Source organism: Oncorhynchus kisutch, unplaced genomic scaffold (assembly GCF_002021735.2).
Source record: "Oncorhynchus kisutch isolate 150728-3 unplaced genomic scaffold, Okis_V2 Okis01b-Okis20b_hom, whole genome shotgun sequence".
NCBI classification, from domain to species: Eukaryota; Metazoa; Chordata; class Actinopteri; order Salmoniformes; family Salmonidae; genus Oncorhynchus; species Oncorhynchus kisutch.
Window position 1 is genome coordinate 11033187 of NW_022261978.1, and position 16024 is coordinate 11049210.

A 16024-nucleotide genomic window follows, 5' to 3' on the forward strand; every position below is an offset into this window, starting at 1 on the left:
GGTAGCGACTTGTTATTGGTTGAACTGCAGATTTCCCCTGTAAAGTAATAAAATGCTCTCATCGAGATAAAAACTCCGGAGGTGAAAACATAACAAACAACAACAACAACAGATAATTGTTTCTAACACATTATCTTTTCAAAACAGGATTTATTAATTATGTACATATTCATATTCAGCTTCTACATCTGTGTAAAGGTACTTAGAAGTAAGAGAAAACATATCTGGTTATTTGCCAATAATTTTTTTGTGAAGTTGGTTTTCCAGAATGTTTCATTTAATTGAACAGCGTTACCCACTCCAGTCAGCAGATGGCGACGTGTCTTTCAGGTGATGCCTCTTGGTGACGTGTATTCTAGTGGACGGGGCTTCTTCAACAACAACACGGCTACTGATTCAACCACTTCGCTAGCTTGCAAGCAAACACAAAACCTAAACATTGAAGCTCTTTCGACCATTTGTGTTAATATGAATCTCAGTGTTTTAAACACAATTCTGTTTACATATATACACTCCTTAACTTACATGCAATTTTCTTGTTTACTTAAATAAGCATATTTGTTAAATTCGTACTGAGTATAGCACTAGGCTAGATGCTAATGCTAACTAGCTAGCTAGCTAATATGAGTTCACTAAGCTACTGCCCCCTTGCTAAAGAAGAGGTCTGCTGGACGGAGAAAGAAGCTCTGGGGCTGAACATTATTGTAAAAGAAGAAGAGGAGAATATTACAGTGAAAGGAGAGGAAGAAGCTTTCAGAATAAAACAAGAGGAAGAAGAGGCTGTTGTAGGGAAAGAAGAGAAGGAACCTTTTGGAGTGAAAGAGGAAGAGGGGATAGAGGCTGTCACAGTGGAAGAGGAAGAGGAGGATGTAGAAGCTTTCAGAATGAAAAAGGAGGAAGAGGCCATAACATTGAAAGAAGAGAAGGAACCTTTTGGAGTAAAAGAGGAAGAGGAGGCTATCTCAATAAAAGAGGAGGAGGAAGATGTTTTGGGAGTGACAGAGGAGGATGAAAATGGAGAGGAGGAAGAGACTGAAAATCCTGTTAACACCAGTGAGTATTGTCTTAAAAACAGGGGACACAAGCTCTGCAGTTGTTGAACTAGGCTGTGTGTTTTTAAAGGAACTTTTAAAGGAGCATTCTACTGAATATGTTGTTCAGTACTGTAGGAATTGTTAAAGGAGAAGATGGCCAATGGTACATGCGTGTTTTGTTTAACTCAATTCTGTGGCCAACAGCCCTAGCCATTGATTCTAGGATAATTATAAAAGCCCAATGAGCTTAGTTCAACTGTCGTACCCCAGGGGTAGGCCTATTTACTTTTGAGTCATTTAGCAGACACTCTTATCCAGAGAGACTTGCAGTACTGAGTCATTTAGCAGACAATCATCTCCAGAGAGACTTACAGAAATAGCCAAATTCACTAATTTGAAGTGGTGTCCACATACTTTTGTATAAACAGTATATCTTAGATTAATTCTGACCATTTTGAAGAAATGTATACTGCCTCCGGCATCTCAAGATGGACAAACAGTACTATTGCAGTTTTAGGCTACTCTCCTTAATAGTACTTATGTGAGCACACTCGTTAGGTTCGCCAGCCGAACCGAAGCATGTGGAAGGCTTTTGGGGTGGTCAGGCAGCCTAGCGGTTAGTGTTAGGCCAGTAACCGTAAAGGTTGCTAGATCGAATCCCCGAACTGACAAGGTAAAAAAAATCTGCCGTTCTGCCCCTGAAACAAGGCAGTTAACCCACTGTTCCCCTGGTAGGCCATCATTGTAAATAATAATTTGTTATTGACTGACTTGCCTAGTTAAATAAAGGTAAAATAATTTAGAAATTTTTTAAAAATAGCGATATTAACGCTTTGTCCGCTAGCACAAATAAAAAAAATAGTCAGACAACAGAGGAACGAGATAGGCAAATCATCTAGTTAACTATTTAGCTATTAGCGTCAAACCAAATGTTATTGGTCACACGCACCAAATACAACAGGTGTGTAGACCTTAGTGAAATGCTTACTGACAATACATTGACATGTATTAATGTCAATGTCTTGTCCCCACTGTCCTAAAATAATTTACCACCTGCACTCGTGTTTAACCGCAAATTGGCCCGACACGCAGCAGCCAATACAGTTGTTGTCATACCTAATTGTCATACCTGAGTAAAAGATACCTTAATTAAAATGGCTCAAATGGAAAAATACGAGAGAAATAAGCCAAGAAAGTATTTGGTTTTAAAAATACTTAAGCTTGGGAGAGGCGAAGGTAGAGTCATGTGTCCTCTGAAACATGACCCGCCAAACCGCGCTCCTTAACACCCGCCTGCTTAACTCTGCACCAATGTGTCAGAGAAAACACAGTTCAACTGACGACCGAAATCAGCCTGCAGGCGTCTGACCCACCACAAGGAGTCACTAAAGAGCACAATGTGCCAAGTAGCGCCCCAGCGGATCAACAACATTGTAGTTACTCCACAACACTAACCTAATTGACAAGTAAAAGTAGGAAGCCTGTACAGAATACAAATATTCCAAAACATGCATCCTGTTTGCAATAAGGAACTAAAGCAAAACTGCAAAGAATGTGGCAAAGAAATGAACTATAGTTTTATTTATTTAACCTTTATGTAACTAGGCAAGTCAGTTAAGAACAAATTCTTATTGACAATGACGACCTACCAAAAGACAAAATGCCTCCTGTGGGGACGGGGGCCTGGGATTAAAATAAATAAATAAATGCAATATAAATAGGACAAAACACACATCACAACAAGAGAGAGACAACACTACATAAAGAGAGACCTAAGACAACAACATAGCAAGGCAGCAACACATGACAACACAACATGGTAGCAACATTATTGGGCACAGTCAACAGCACAAAGGTCAAGGAGGTAGAGACAACAATACATCACACAAAGCAGCCACAACTGTCAGTAAGAGTGTCCATGATTGAGTCTTTTAATGAAGAGATGGAGATAAAACTGTCCAGTTTGAGTGTTTGTTGCAGCTCGTTCCAGTCGCTAGCTGCAGCGAACTGAAAAGAGGAGCGACCCAGGGATGTGTGTGCTTTGGGGACCTTTACCAGAATGTGACTGTCAGAACGGGTGTTGTATGTGGAGGATGAGGGCTGCAGAAGATATCTTAGATAGGGGTGAGTGAGGCCTAAGAGGGTTTTATAAATAAGCATCAACCATTGGGTCTTGCGACGGGTATACAGAGATGACCGGTTATCAGAGAGGTATATGCAGTGATGTGCAGTGATGTGTCCTATAAGGAGCATTGGTGGCAAATCTGATGGCCGAATGGTAAAGACCATCTAGCCGCTCGAGAGCACCCTTACCTGCTGACCTATAAATTATGTTTCCGTAATCTAGCATGGGTAGGATGGTCATCTAAATCAGGGTTAGTTTGGCAGCTGGGGTGAAAGAGGAGCGATTACGATAGAGGAAACCAAGTCTAGATGTCTCTTTAGCCTGCAGCTTTGATATGTGCTGAGAGAAGGACAGTGCGCCGTCCAGCCATACTCCCAAGTACTTGTATGAGGTGACTACCTCAAGCTCTAAACCCTCAGAGGTAGTAAGAACACCTGTGGGAAGAGGGGCATTCTTCTTACCAAACCACATGACCTTTGTTTTGGAGGTGTTCAGAACAAGGTTAAGGGTAGAGAAAGCTTGTTGAACACTAAGAAAGCTTTGTTGTAGAGCATTTAATGCAAAATCCGGGAGGGGCCAGCTGAGTATAAGACTGTATCATCTGCATATAAATGGATGAGAGAGCTTCCTCTGTCTGAGCTATGCTGTTGAAGTAAATTGAGAAGAGTGTGGGGCCTAGGATTGAGCCTTGGTGTACTCCCTTGGTGACAGGCAGTGGCTGAGACAGCAGACTTTCTGACTTTATACACTACCCTCTTTGAGAAGGGTAGTTAGCAAACCAGGTCAAAGACCACTAAGAGACACCAATACTCCTTAGTCGGCCCACAAGAAGGGAATGGTCTACCGTATCAAAAGCTTTGGCCAAGTCAATAAAAATAGCAGCACAACATTGCTTAGTGTCAAGGGCAATGGTTACATCATTGAGGACCTTTAAGGTTGCGGTGACACATCCATAACCTGAGCGGAAACCAGATTGCACACCAGAGAGAATACTAAAGACATCAAGAAACCAGTCGAGAAACCAATTGACAAGTTTTTTCAACAATTTTGATAAACAAGGGAAAATAGAAATAGGCCTATAACAGTTAGGATCAGCTTGATCTCCCCCTTTAAATAAAGGACTAACTGTAGCTGCCCTCCAAGCAATGGAAACCTCCCCAGAGATGAGAGACAGGTTAAAAAGGTTGAAGATGATAGGGGGCAGCAACCTTAAAGAAGAAAGGGTCCTGAAGACGATGTGTTATGTTTGGGGCAAATCCAATACAAAGCTCTTAGAGATGTACCTAGAAAGACTCACAGCTGTAATCACTGTCAAATCCAATACAAAGCTCTTAGAGACGTACCCAGAAAGACTCACAGCTGTAATCACTGTCAAATGTGATTCTAACATGTATTGACTCTGGGGTGTGAATACTTAAGTAAATGAGATATTTCATTTTTAATAAATTTGCTAAAAATGTCAACAGAAAAATAACTTTGTCGTTATGGAGTATTATGTGTAGATAGATGGGTGAGAGAAATCATATTTAATCCATTGAATTCAGGCTGTAATACCACAAAATGTGGAATAAGTCAAGGGGTGTGAATACTTTTTGAAGGCACTGAACACAATCCATGTTTCAATTGTCTCGAAGCTTATAAATCCTTCTTCCCCCCCCTTCATCTACACTGATTGAAGTGGATTTAACTAGTGACATCAATAAGGGGATCATAGCTTTAACCTGTCTCCATCAGTGACATCAATAAGGGGATCATAGCTTTAACCTGTCTCCATCAGTGACATCAATAAGGGGATCATAGCTTTAACCTGTCTCTATCAGTGACATCAATAAGGGGATCATAGCTTTAACCTGTCTCCATCAGTGATATCAATAAGGGGATCATAGCTTTAACCTGTCTTCCCCCCCCCCTTCATCTACACTGATTGAAGTGGATTTAACTAGTGACATCAATAAGGGGATCATAGCTTTAACCTGTCTTCCCCCCCCCCCCTTCATCTACACTGATTGAAGTGGATTTAACTAGTGACATCAATAAGGGGATCATAGCTTTAACCTGTCTTCTCTCCCCCCCCCTTCATCTACACTGATTGAAGTGGATTTAACTAGTGACATCAATAAGGGGATCATAGCTTTCACCTGGATTCACCTGGTCCGTCTGTCATGGAAAGAACGTTTCTAATGTTTTCTTCCTCTGTGTATGTGACAGATATGAAAATCTCTGTTGGAAACGTACAGGGGCAGTAGGAAGCTTTTTAGGCTGACCAAATTCACATAGAAATATAGTCCATTCTCATTTAAAGCAAGTCTAAGAAGCTGTAGATCTGTTCGACATTATCTATTTCTATGCTTCCTCGCTCTTAAGTTTAGCTTTTGCTCGTTTTACTTTCGGGGTTTCGCACAAAAGCTTCGAACAGCTGAAAATACTATATTTTTAGTTCATGAATATATGTTTCACAGCGGTTTAGATGCTACAATGATCCTCTACACTATTCATCGACTTGTTTTGCCACAAACTGAAATTCTGCCACCAGAATTCTGCCTGTTGTGCCTTTTAAGAAAAGGGTAAATGTAAAGCTGCAACAACTAGGATGGGTTGCTAATATGTCTAGGATTGTGACTGAGGCAGTCTTTATAAATGCTGGTTTCACTGACATATGAGGCAGTCTTTATAAATGCTGGTTTCACTGACATATGAGGCAGTCTTTATAAATGCTGGTTTCACTGACATGAGGCAGTCTTTATAAATGCTGGTTTCACTGACATATGAGGCAGTCTTTATAAATGCTGGTTTCACTGACATATGAGGCAGTCTTTATAAATGCTGGTTTCACTGACATATGAGGCAGTCTTTATAAATGCTGGTTTCACTGACACGAGGCAGTCTTTATAAATGCTGGTTTCACTGACATGAGGCAGTCTTTATAAATGCTGGTTTCACTGACATATGAGGCAGTCTTTATAAATGCTGGTTTCACTGACATGAGGCAGTCTTTATAAATGCTGGTTTCACTGACATGAGGCTGTCTTTATAAATGCTGGTTTCACTGACATGAGGCTGTTACGGCTTTCTAGTTGTGATGAAGGAGAGTCGGACCAAACTGCAGCGTGTCGATTGCGATCCATATTTATTAAACAAAACGTAAACACTACTAAACACTAAACACTACAAAACAATAAACGTAAAGAAAACCGAAACAGCCTATACTTGTGTAACCGAACACGTAGACAGGAACAAGGACACTAAGGACAATCACCCACGACAAACTCAAAGAATATGGCTGCCTAAATATGGTTCCCAATCAGAGACAACGATAAGCACCTGCCTCTGATTGAGAATCACTCCAGACAGCCATAGACTTTGCTAGAAAACCCCACTAGCTACAGTCCCAAATATATACACACCAAAACCCCAAGACAAAACACACCACAATACAAAAACTCCATGCCACACCCTGGCCTGACCCAATACATGAAGAAAAAACACAAAATACTTAGACCAGGGCGTGACAGAACCCCCCCCTCCCCTAAGGTGCGGACTCCCGAACGCACCTCAAAACAATAGGGAGGGTCCGGGTGGGCGTCTGTCCATGGTGGCGGCTCCGGCGCGGGACGTGGACCCCACTCCTTTAATGTCTTAGTCCCCTCTCCCTTCGTCCCTGGATAGTCCACCCTCGCCGCCGACCATGGCCTAGTAGTCCTCACCCAGAAACCCACTGGACTGAGGAGCAGATCGGGACTGAAGGACAGCTCGGGACTGAGGGGAAGCTCGGGAGTGAGAGAAAGCTCGGGAGTGAGAGAAAGCTCGGGAGTGAGAGAAAGCTCGGGAGTGAGAGAAAGCTCGGGAGTGAGAGAAAGCTCGGGAGTGAGAGAAAGCTCGGGAGTGAGAGAAAGCTCGGGAGTGAGAGAAAGCTCAGGAGTGAGAGAAAGCTCAGGCAGGTAGGTAGATCTACCAGATCCTGGCTGGTTGGCAGATCCTGGCAGATCTGGAAGAGTCTGGCAGATCTGAAAGAGTCTGGTCGACTGGCAGATCTGGAAGAGTCTGGTCGACTGGCAGATCTGGAAGAGTCTGGTCGACTGGCAGATCTGGAAGAGTCTGGTCGACTGGCAGATCTGGAAGAGTCTGGCTGAATGGCAGATCTGGCGGTGCTGGGCAGACTGGCGGCGCTGGGCAGACTGGCGGCGCTGGGCAGACTGACGACGCTGGGCAGACTGGCGGCGCTGGGCAGACTGACGACGCTTGGCAGACTGGCGATGCTGGGCAGACTGGGGGCACTGGCGGCGCTGGGCAGACTGGCGGCACTGGCTGCTCCATATAGGCTGACAGCTCTGGCGGCTTCTTACAGACTGACAGCTCTGGCGGCTCCGTGCTGACTGGCAGCCCCTTGCAGACTGGCAGCCCCTTGCAGACTGACAGCTCCTTGCAGACTGACAGCTCCGTGCAGACTGACAGCTCCTTGCAGACTGACAGCTCCGTGCAGACTAACAGCTCCGTGCAGACTGACAGCTCCGTGCAGACTGACAGCTCCGTGCAGACTGACAGCTCTGGCTGCTCCATGTAGACTGGCAGCTCCTTGCAGACTGGCAGCTCTGGCTGCTCTATGCAGACTGACAGCTCTGGCTGCTCCATGTAGACTGGCTGCTTCATGCAGACTGGCAGCTCGGGCTCCTTCATGTAGACTGACAGCTCTGGCTGCTCCATGCAGACTGACAGCTCTGGCTGCTCCATGCAGACTGACACCTCTGGCTGCTCCATGTAGACTGACAGCTCTGGCTGCTCCATGTAGACTGGCAGCTCCTTGCAGACTGGCAGCTCTGGCTGCTCTATGCAGACTGACAACTCTGGCTGCTCCATGCAGACTGACAGCTCTGGCTGCTCCATGCAGACTGACAGCTCTGGCTGCTCCATGCAGACTGACAGCTCTGGCTGCTCCATGCAGACTGACAGCTCTAGCTGCTCCATGCAGGCTGACAGCTCTAGCTGCTCCATGCAGGCTGACAGCTCTGGCTGCTCCATGCAGGCTGGCTTCTCCATGCAGGCTGGCAGCTCCAGCTGCTCCCTGCAGGCTGGCAGCTCTGCCTGCGCTGAACAGGCGGGAGACTCCGGCAGCGCAGGAGAGGAGAGAGGCTCTGGTTGCGCTAAACAGGCGGGAGACTCCAGCAGCGCAGGAGAGGAGAGAGGCTCTGGTTGCGCTGAACAGGCGAGGCGCACTGAAGGCCTGGTGCGTAGTGCTGGAACTGGTGGTACTGGATCGAGGACACGCACAGGAAGCCTGGTGCGGGGAGCTGCTACCGGAGGACTGGTGCGTGGAGGTGGTGACGGATAGACTGGGCCGTGCAGGCACACTGGAGCTCTTGAGCACCGAGCCTGCCCAACCTTACCTGGTTGAATGCTCTCGGTTGCCCTGCCAGTGCGGCGAGGTGGAATAGCCCGCACTGGGCTATGCAGGCGAACCGGAGACACCGAGCGCAAGGCTGGTGCCATGTAAGCCGGCCCAAGGAGACGCACTGGGGACCAGATGCGTAGAGCTGGCTTCATGGCATTTGGCTCGACGCTCAATCTAGCCCGGCCGATACGCGGAGCTGGAATATACCGAATCGGGCTGTGCACCCGCACTGGAGACACCGTGCGCTCCACAGCATAACACGGTGCCTGCCCGATCTCTCTAGCCCCCCGGTAAGCACAGGGAGTTTGCGCAGGTCTCCTACCTGGCATAGCCATACTCCCTGTGAGCCCCCCCCCAATACATTTTTGGGGCTGACTCTCAGGCTTCCATCCGCGTTGCCGTGCTGCTTCCTCATATCTGCGCCTCTCAGCTTTCTCCGCCTCTAGTTCTTCTTTGGGACGGCGATATTCTCCAGGCTGAGCCCAGGGTCCTTTACCGTCCAGTTCCTCCTCCCATGTCCATTTATCCAGGTGGTGCAGCCTCTCCCACTGCAGCTGCTGCTCCTGCTGCTGCTGCCTCTGTTGCCTCCGTTCCTGCTGCTCCTTTGGGCGGCTACACTCCCCTGGTTTAGCCCAGGGTCCTCTCCCGTCGAGGATTTCCTCCCATGTCCAGGAATCCTTATTGAGCATCTCCTTTATCGGCTGCTCCTGCTTGTTGACACGCCGCTTGGTCCGTTGGTGGGTGATTCTGTTACGGCTTTCTAGTTGTGATGAAGGAGAGTCGGACCAAACTGCAGTGTGTCGATTGCGATCCATATTTATTAAACAAAACGTAAACACGACTAAACACTAAACACTACAAAACAATAAACGTAAAGAAAACCGAAACAGCCTATACTTGTGTAACCTAACACGTAGACAGGAACAAAGACACTAAGGACAATCACCCACGACAAACTCAAAGAATATGGCTGCCTAAATATGGTTCCCAATCAGAGACAACGATAAGCACCTGCCTCTGATTGAGAATCACTCCAGACAGCCATAGACTTTGCTAGAAAACCCCACTAGCTACAATCCCAAATATATACACACCAAAACCCCAAGACAAAACACACCACAATACAAAAACTCCATGCCACACCCTGGCCTGACCCAATACATGAAGAAAAACACAAAATACTTAGACCAGGGCGTGACAGAGGCAGTCTTTATAAATGCTGGTTTCACTGACATATGAGGCAGTCTTTATAAATGCTGGTTTCACTGACATGAGGCAGTCTTTATAAATGCTGGTTTCACTGACATGAGGCAGTCTTTATAAATGCTGGTTTCACTGACATGAGGCAGTCTTTATAAAATAATAGCCTCCATGTTTCTATGGTTATATATTTTGCCTCGGCTACTTTGAAGCAAGGTAAGACATGTCCCATAATGTGAAGTAAAACTGGGTGGTGTTCTGGGTGAGTCTGCAGGCCATGGAAGAACTGGAACATTTTCAGCTTCCAGGAATTGTGTACAGACCCTTGCGACATTGAGCCGTGCATTTTCATGCATTCAAATTGGCATCGATAAAATTCAGTTTTTGTTCGTTGTCCGTAGCTTATGCCTGCCCATACCATAACCCCACCGATACCATGGGGCACTCTGTTCACAACCCGCTCGCCCAAACGACGTCATACACGTGGTCTGTAGATGTGAGGCCTGTTGCCAAGTTCCCTACAACTATGTTGGAGGGGGCATTATGGTAGAGAAATGAACATTCAGTTCTCTGGTAACAGCTCTGGTGGATATTAAAGTAAGCATGCCAATTCCACTCCCCCTCAAAATGTCAGACATTTGTGGTATTGTGTTGTGACAAAACTGCACATTTTAGAGTGGCTTTTTATTGGCCCCAGCACAAGGTGCACCTGTGTAATAATCAAGCTGTTCAATCAGCTTCTTGATTTGCCACACTGTCAGGTGGATGGATTATCTTGGTAAAGTAGAAATGCTCACTAACAGGGGTGTAAACAAATTTGTGCACGACATTTGAGAGAAATAAGCTGTTTGTGCGTATGGAACATTTCTGGGATCTTTTATTTTTAGCTCATGAAACATGGGACCAACACTTTACATGTTGTGTTTATATATTTTTTGAGTTGCATAGTTGTTAGTCTGAGTAAATAGGGGTGCTATTTTTTCCCAGAATGTTAAATACAATTCTATGGCAAAGCAGTCTGGTGCTTTTCTCCACGTGAATGTTTTAAACGTGTCTAGTATTTTTGGGGGGGAGGGAGGATCATTTTTTGTCTGCTGATAGTTGCTTCAGGGGTATTGAGTCTAATAATGCCGTAGGATCAGTCCAACGGTTGTTTAATTCAGATTTATATCGATTTTCATAGACGCTTTTAAAATGGTCATTAATACCATCACTAGTCTATTTATCCATTAGGTCTAATACATGTATCCTATACTGACTAGTCTATTACATGTATCCTATACTGACTAGTCTATTACATGTATCCTATACTGACTAGTCTATTACATGTATCCTATACTGACTAGTCTATTACATGTATCCTATACTGACTAGTCTATTACATGTATCCTATACTGACTAGTCTATTGCATGTATCCTATACTGACTAGTCTATTTATCCATTAGGTCTATTACATGTATCCTATACTGACTAGTCTATTACATGTATCCTATACTGACTAGTCTATTTACCCATTAGGTCTATTACATGTATCCTATACTGACTAGTCTATTTATCCATTAGATCTATTACATGTATCCTATACTGACTAGTCTATTACATGTATCCTATACTGACTGTCTATTTACCCATTAGGTCTAATAAATGCACAACACCACTAAGTTTAATAGTGGTTTTATTAGCTTACAAAGCACTACAGCCACTCTGTGATGACAAGCTCTAGTCTAGATTAAACCTCATAGGAAGACTGTTATTATGTGGAGGTTTCATTGAGGTCTCTCTGTTTAACTAAACTCTCTGTTTGTCTTCAGCAGGGGAGAGACCAGACACAGACGCTCACTGTGACAGCTTGAAGAGTGCTTCAGGGGAACCAGACCCAGAGACGTCCAAACCAGAAAGACGACGACACTGCTCTCAGTGTGGAAAGAGTTTTAGCTGGTTTGGGAACCTGAAACGACATGAGAGGACACACACAAAGGAGAGACCCTATCAATGCATTCAGTGTGGAAAGAATTTTAATTCATCAGAATATATGAAAAAACATGAAAAAATACACTCTAAGCCTTACCACTGCTCCCAGTGTGAAAGAAGTTTTACCCAACGGGGGGACCTGAAATCACATGAGAGGACACACACAGGAGAGAAGCCTTACCACTGCTCACAGTGTGAAAGGAATTTTTTCTCATCGGGGTCCTTGAAAAGACATGAGGGGACACACTCTGTGGAAAAACCTTTCCACTGTTCTCATTGTGAAAAGAGTTTTAGGAATTTATGGAACCTGAAAGAACATGAGCAAAGACACACAATGGAGAAGCCTTTCCAATGCTCCCACTGTGGAATTAAATTTACATGGTTTCAACAACTTAAAGAGCATGAAAGAATCCACATTGTAGAGAAAAGTTATCAGTGCCTCCGGTGTGGAAAGATATTTATGCAGTTAGGGCACCTGAAAGTCCATGAGGTAACACACACAGGGGAGAAGCCATACCAATGCTCCGAGTGTGGAAAGAGATATAGCACCTCACATGGACTTAAAAATCATCAGAAAACACACATTGTGCTCCCACAATTGTCTCATATTTTTGACTGAGAATGTGTTTTTGTTTTTGATATACATGAAATCTAATTATAGAAATTGGACTCAAAAATACATTTGTATGATTTATTTTTTGTTTTAAAATATAAATTGAATATGGAGTGAGTAAGTGCATGGCTTTCCCAGATTTCTATGACGTATAATTAATTACAATATGAGTGAAATCATTTTCCAAATAATGGTAATTAAGTATATTAAAAAAGGTAGCTTTTCTGTGTTGGAACGGTGTGCGTATCCAGACTACAGAATGTTGTGGGCGTATACAAGTCATTAAAGGGATACTTTGTGATTTTGGCAACGAGGCCCTTTATCTACCTCACCAGAGTCCGATGAACTCGTGGATATTATTTTTTAGGTGTCCAGTATGGGGGAAGTTTGAGGTAGGTTTGTGAGTCAGTGCTAACAAGATGGAATAGATGAATCCACTCATTTGAAGGGGTAATCTTACATACACTATATATACAAAATGATGTTGCATATCTTAACCCATATTCCCACTATTGATGAATAATATAATGATGTAGGCACTGAAACAGTTGTTCCATCCCCGAGCCCAACGTGCCCAACGTGCCCAGTTCAATAAATAAATAAAGGAGAAGACTTCATGTGTTTTTTTGTTATTTAACCTTTTATTTAACTAGTCCGTTAAGAACAATGACGACCTACACCGGCCAAACCCGGACGACGCTGGGACAATTGTGCGCCGCCCAATGGGACTCCCAATCACGGCCGGTTGTGATACAGCCTGGAATCGAACCAGGGTGTCTGTAGAGATGCAGTGTCTCAGACCACTGTGATACAGCCTGGACTAGAACCAGGTACTGTAGAGATGCAGTGTCTCAGACCACTGTGGTACAGCCTGGACTAGAACCAGGTACTGTAGAGATGCAGTGTCTCAGACCACTGTGATGCAGCCTGGACTAGAACCAGTTACTGTAGAGATGCAGTGTCTCAGACCACTGTGGTACAGCCTGGACTAGAACCAGGTACTGTAGAGATGCAGTGTTTCAGACCACTGTGATACAGCCTGGACTAGAACCAGGTACTGTAGAGATGCAGTGTCTCAGACCACTGTGATACAGCCTGGACTAGAACCAGGTACTGTAGAGATGCAGTGTCCCAGACCACTGTGGTACAGCCTGGACTAGAACCAGGTACTGTAGAGATGCAGTGTTTCAGACCACTGTGATACAGCCTGGACTAGAACCAGGTACTGTAGAGATGCAGTGTCTCAGACCACTGTGATACAGCCTGGACTAGAACCAGGTACTGTAGAGATGCAGTGTTTCAGACCACTGTGATACAGCCTGGACTAGAACCAGGTACTGTAGAGATGCAGTGTCTCAGACCACTGTGATACAGCCTGGACTAGAACCAGGTACTGTAGAGATGCAGTGTTTCAGACCACTGTGATACAGCCTGGACTAGAACCAGGTACTGTAGAGATGCAGTGTCCCAGACCACTGTGATACAGCCTGGACTAGAACCAGGTACTGTAGAGATGCAGTGTCTCAGACCACTGTGGTACAGCCTGGACTAGAACTAGGGTGTCTCTAGTGACGCCTCTCGCTGCCGCCACTTGGGAGCCACTCGATGACAGAAGTGAGTAGTACGGGGGAGGGACAGTCATTTTTAGTTCTGTTACCTTTGCTTGCTTGCGTACAGGAACAATGGTGTCCATACAAACACCTTTATAGCGTCCTCAGAGCATGTGCAGACCAGCTGGCTGGGGAGGTGAGGCATCGGTGTGGTTTTCCCTTTGTAATCTCTTCCACATTCATCCCATGTCTGAGCCGTTTGGTGCCTATACTGTCTGTTTTGCCTCTTTGATTGTCTTATGGAGCTCATAGCTGTTTCATACTTGTCCATGTTTGCAGTCATTTTTACCATGGCTAAATGGGGTGTTTCGTCCTTTCAGTTAACAGGATAAGTCCTGACTTGACTTTTACCGTGGCTAAATGGGGTGTTTCGTCCTTTCAGTTAACAGGATAAGTCCTGACTTGACTTTTACCGTGGCTAAATGGGGTGCTTCGTCCTTTCAGTAGGATCTTAATTTGAGCCAGTTTGCTACAGCAGGAACTAATCCTGCAGCAACAAGAAATGTGAATTATGGAAAGGGGGATACCTAGTCAGGTGTACAACTAAATGCCTTCAACTGAAATGTGTCTTCCGCATTTAACCCAATTATTATGTGGATTATAATTAATGAATATATTTGTAGCGGTTGAAACGATGTTTGTAAGGGAAAATCAAGTCTGAAATGTAAAAGTGGAAACTACAAACTTCAGAAGTCTTTATAAACTTCAAAATAAAAATAAAAGGTTTTAAAATTCCTGCATTGCAGATCCTACATCTGTACTGGGACTTTAGCCTACTGCACAAACCTCATTGCTACAGAATTGTTGTTTGATAGGTTAATGTTGCATAACATTACATTTTTTCATGTTAAAAGCTTGATGTTTGACTGAGAAATGTATCTTAACTCAGAAAAGGTTGGTGACCAATGTCTTGGATATTACTCACGCTACGGGTTGGTGTAAGTATGAAGACAGTGCTAGATTTGGCTTGGTTTTCAGCTGTTGCTAGGTTGTATTAATTAGTGCACACCGTAGCAAAAGTTCTGCAACAGAAAACAAAAAACAAGCGTTTCTTAAATGTACAAGTTCCACTAGTCCGTCCTTGCCATTTCGGTCTGTTTTCTTCCATTTAGATTCTAGTGAAAAGGACCCTGATCTCTCTGTTAAACTAACTACTCTGTATTTGGCAGGAGAGAGACCAGACTCAGAGGAACCAGAGCCAGAGACATCCAAATCAGCAAGACCACACCACTGCTCCCACCGCAGATTTTTTTTACTAAGTTAGGGAACCTTAAAGACCATGAGAGATTACACACAGGAGAGAAGCCTTACCAATACTCCCAGTGTGGAAAGAGCTTTACTAAGTTAGGGAACCTTAAAGACCATGAGAGATTACACACAGGAGAGAAGCCTCATCAATGCTCCCAGCGTGGAAAGAGATTTCCCTCATCATGGTTTTTGAAATCACACGAGAGGACACACTCTCGTGTGTCCTTACCAAAGCCTTACCAATGCTTCCAGTGGGGAAAGAGTTTTACCTGGTTAGGGAATCTGAAAAGGCATGAAAGGGGACATAAGGGTGAGATGCCTCATCATTGCTTCTAGTGTGGAAAAAGTTTTACCCAGTTAAGGAGCATGACAATACATAAGAGAACACACACAGGAGAAAAGCCTCATTACTGCTCCTACCGTGGAAAGAGCTAACCAGCTAACAAACCTGAAATCACACAAGAGAACACACACACACAGCTGAGAAATCGCCTTTCCACTGCTCCCACTGTGCATTGAAGTTTACCTGGTTACGGAAACAGATAGAGCATGAAGGAATCCACACCTGGGAAAAGTGTTGTCAATGCTCCCTGTGTGGAAAATATATTTCCCCAGTTAGGAGACCTAAATGAAAACACAGGAAACACAGGGGAGTTGCCTTCCCTCTGCTCCCAGTGTGTAAAAATATTTACCATCACATAAAACTTACAATTCATGAGAGAAGACATTGCTCCCATGGTCTCATATTTTTACTGAAAGTTGTGTGCTTTTGTTCTGCCATATGAAATCAATTCTACAAAAAAATACATTTATGTTTAAAAAAAATTTTTATCTCA

The 16024-nt window shown here is 44.3% G+C and overlaps 1 protein-coding gene across 2 annotated transcripts; it reads left to right on the forward strand.

Annotated features, from left to right (window-relative positions):
• The first annotated feature begins 335 nt into the window (after positions 1-335).
• Positions 336-12936, forward strand: LOC116358938 (zinc finger protein 664-like). Of its 2 annotated transcripts, none has more exons than XM_031811381.1 (2): positions 336-1053; positions 11561-12936. In XM_031811381.1, exons 1-2 carry the CDS (start codon positions 624-626, stop codon positions 12334-12336), a joined length of 1206 nt encoding a protein of 401 aa, XP_031667241.1. In that variant the 5' UTR covers positions 336-623; the 3' UTR covers positions 12337-12936. The 2 variants fall into 2 exon arrangements, with proteins under 2 accessions (XP_031667241.1, XP_031667240.1); XM_031811380.1 differs by having other exon boundaries at positions 337-1053; positions 11558-12936.
• The last annotated feature ends 3088 nt before the right edge of the window (positions 12937-16024 follow it).

Excerpts from the sequence above, each read along its gene's own strand:
- LOC116358938 (XM_031811380.1), top strand. The coding sequence starts at position 624 with ATGAGTTCACTAAGCTACTGCCCCCTTGCTAAAGAAGAGGTCTGCTGG. Across the intron at positions 1,054-11,557 it reads TGAAAATCCTGTTAACACCA|CAGGGGAGAGACCAGACACA; the intron begins GTGAGTATTGTC and ends GTTTGTCTTCAG.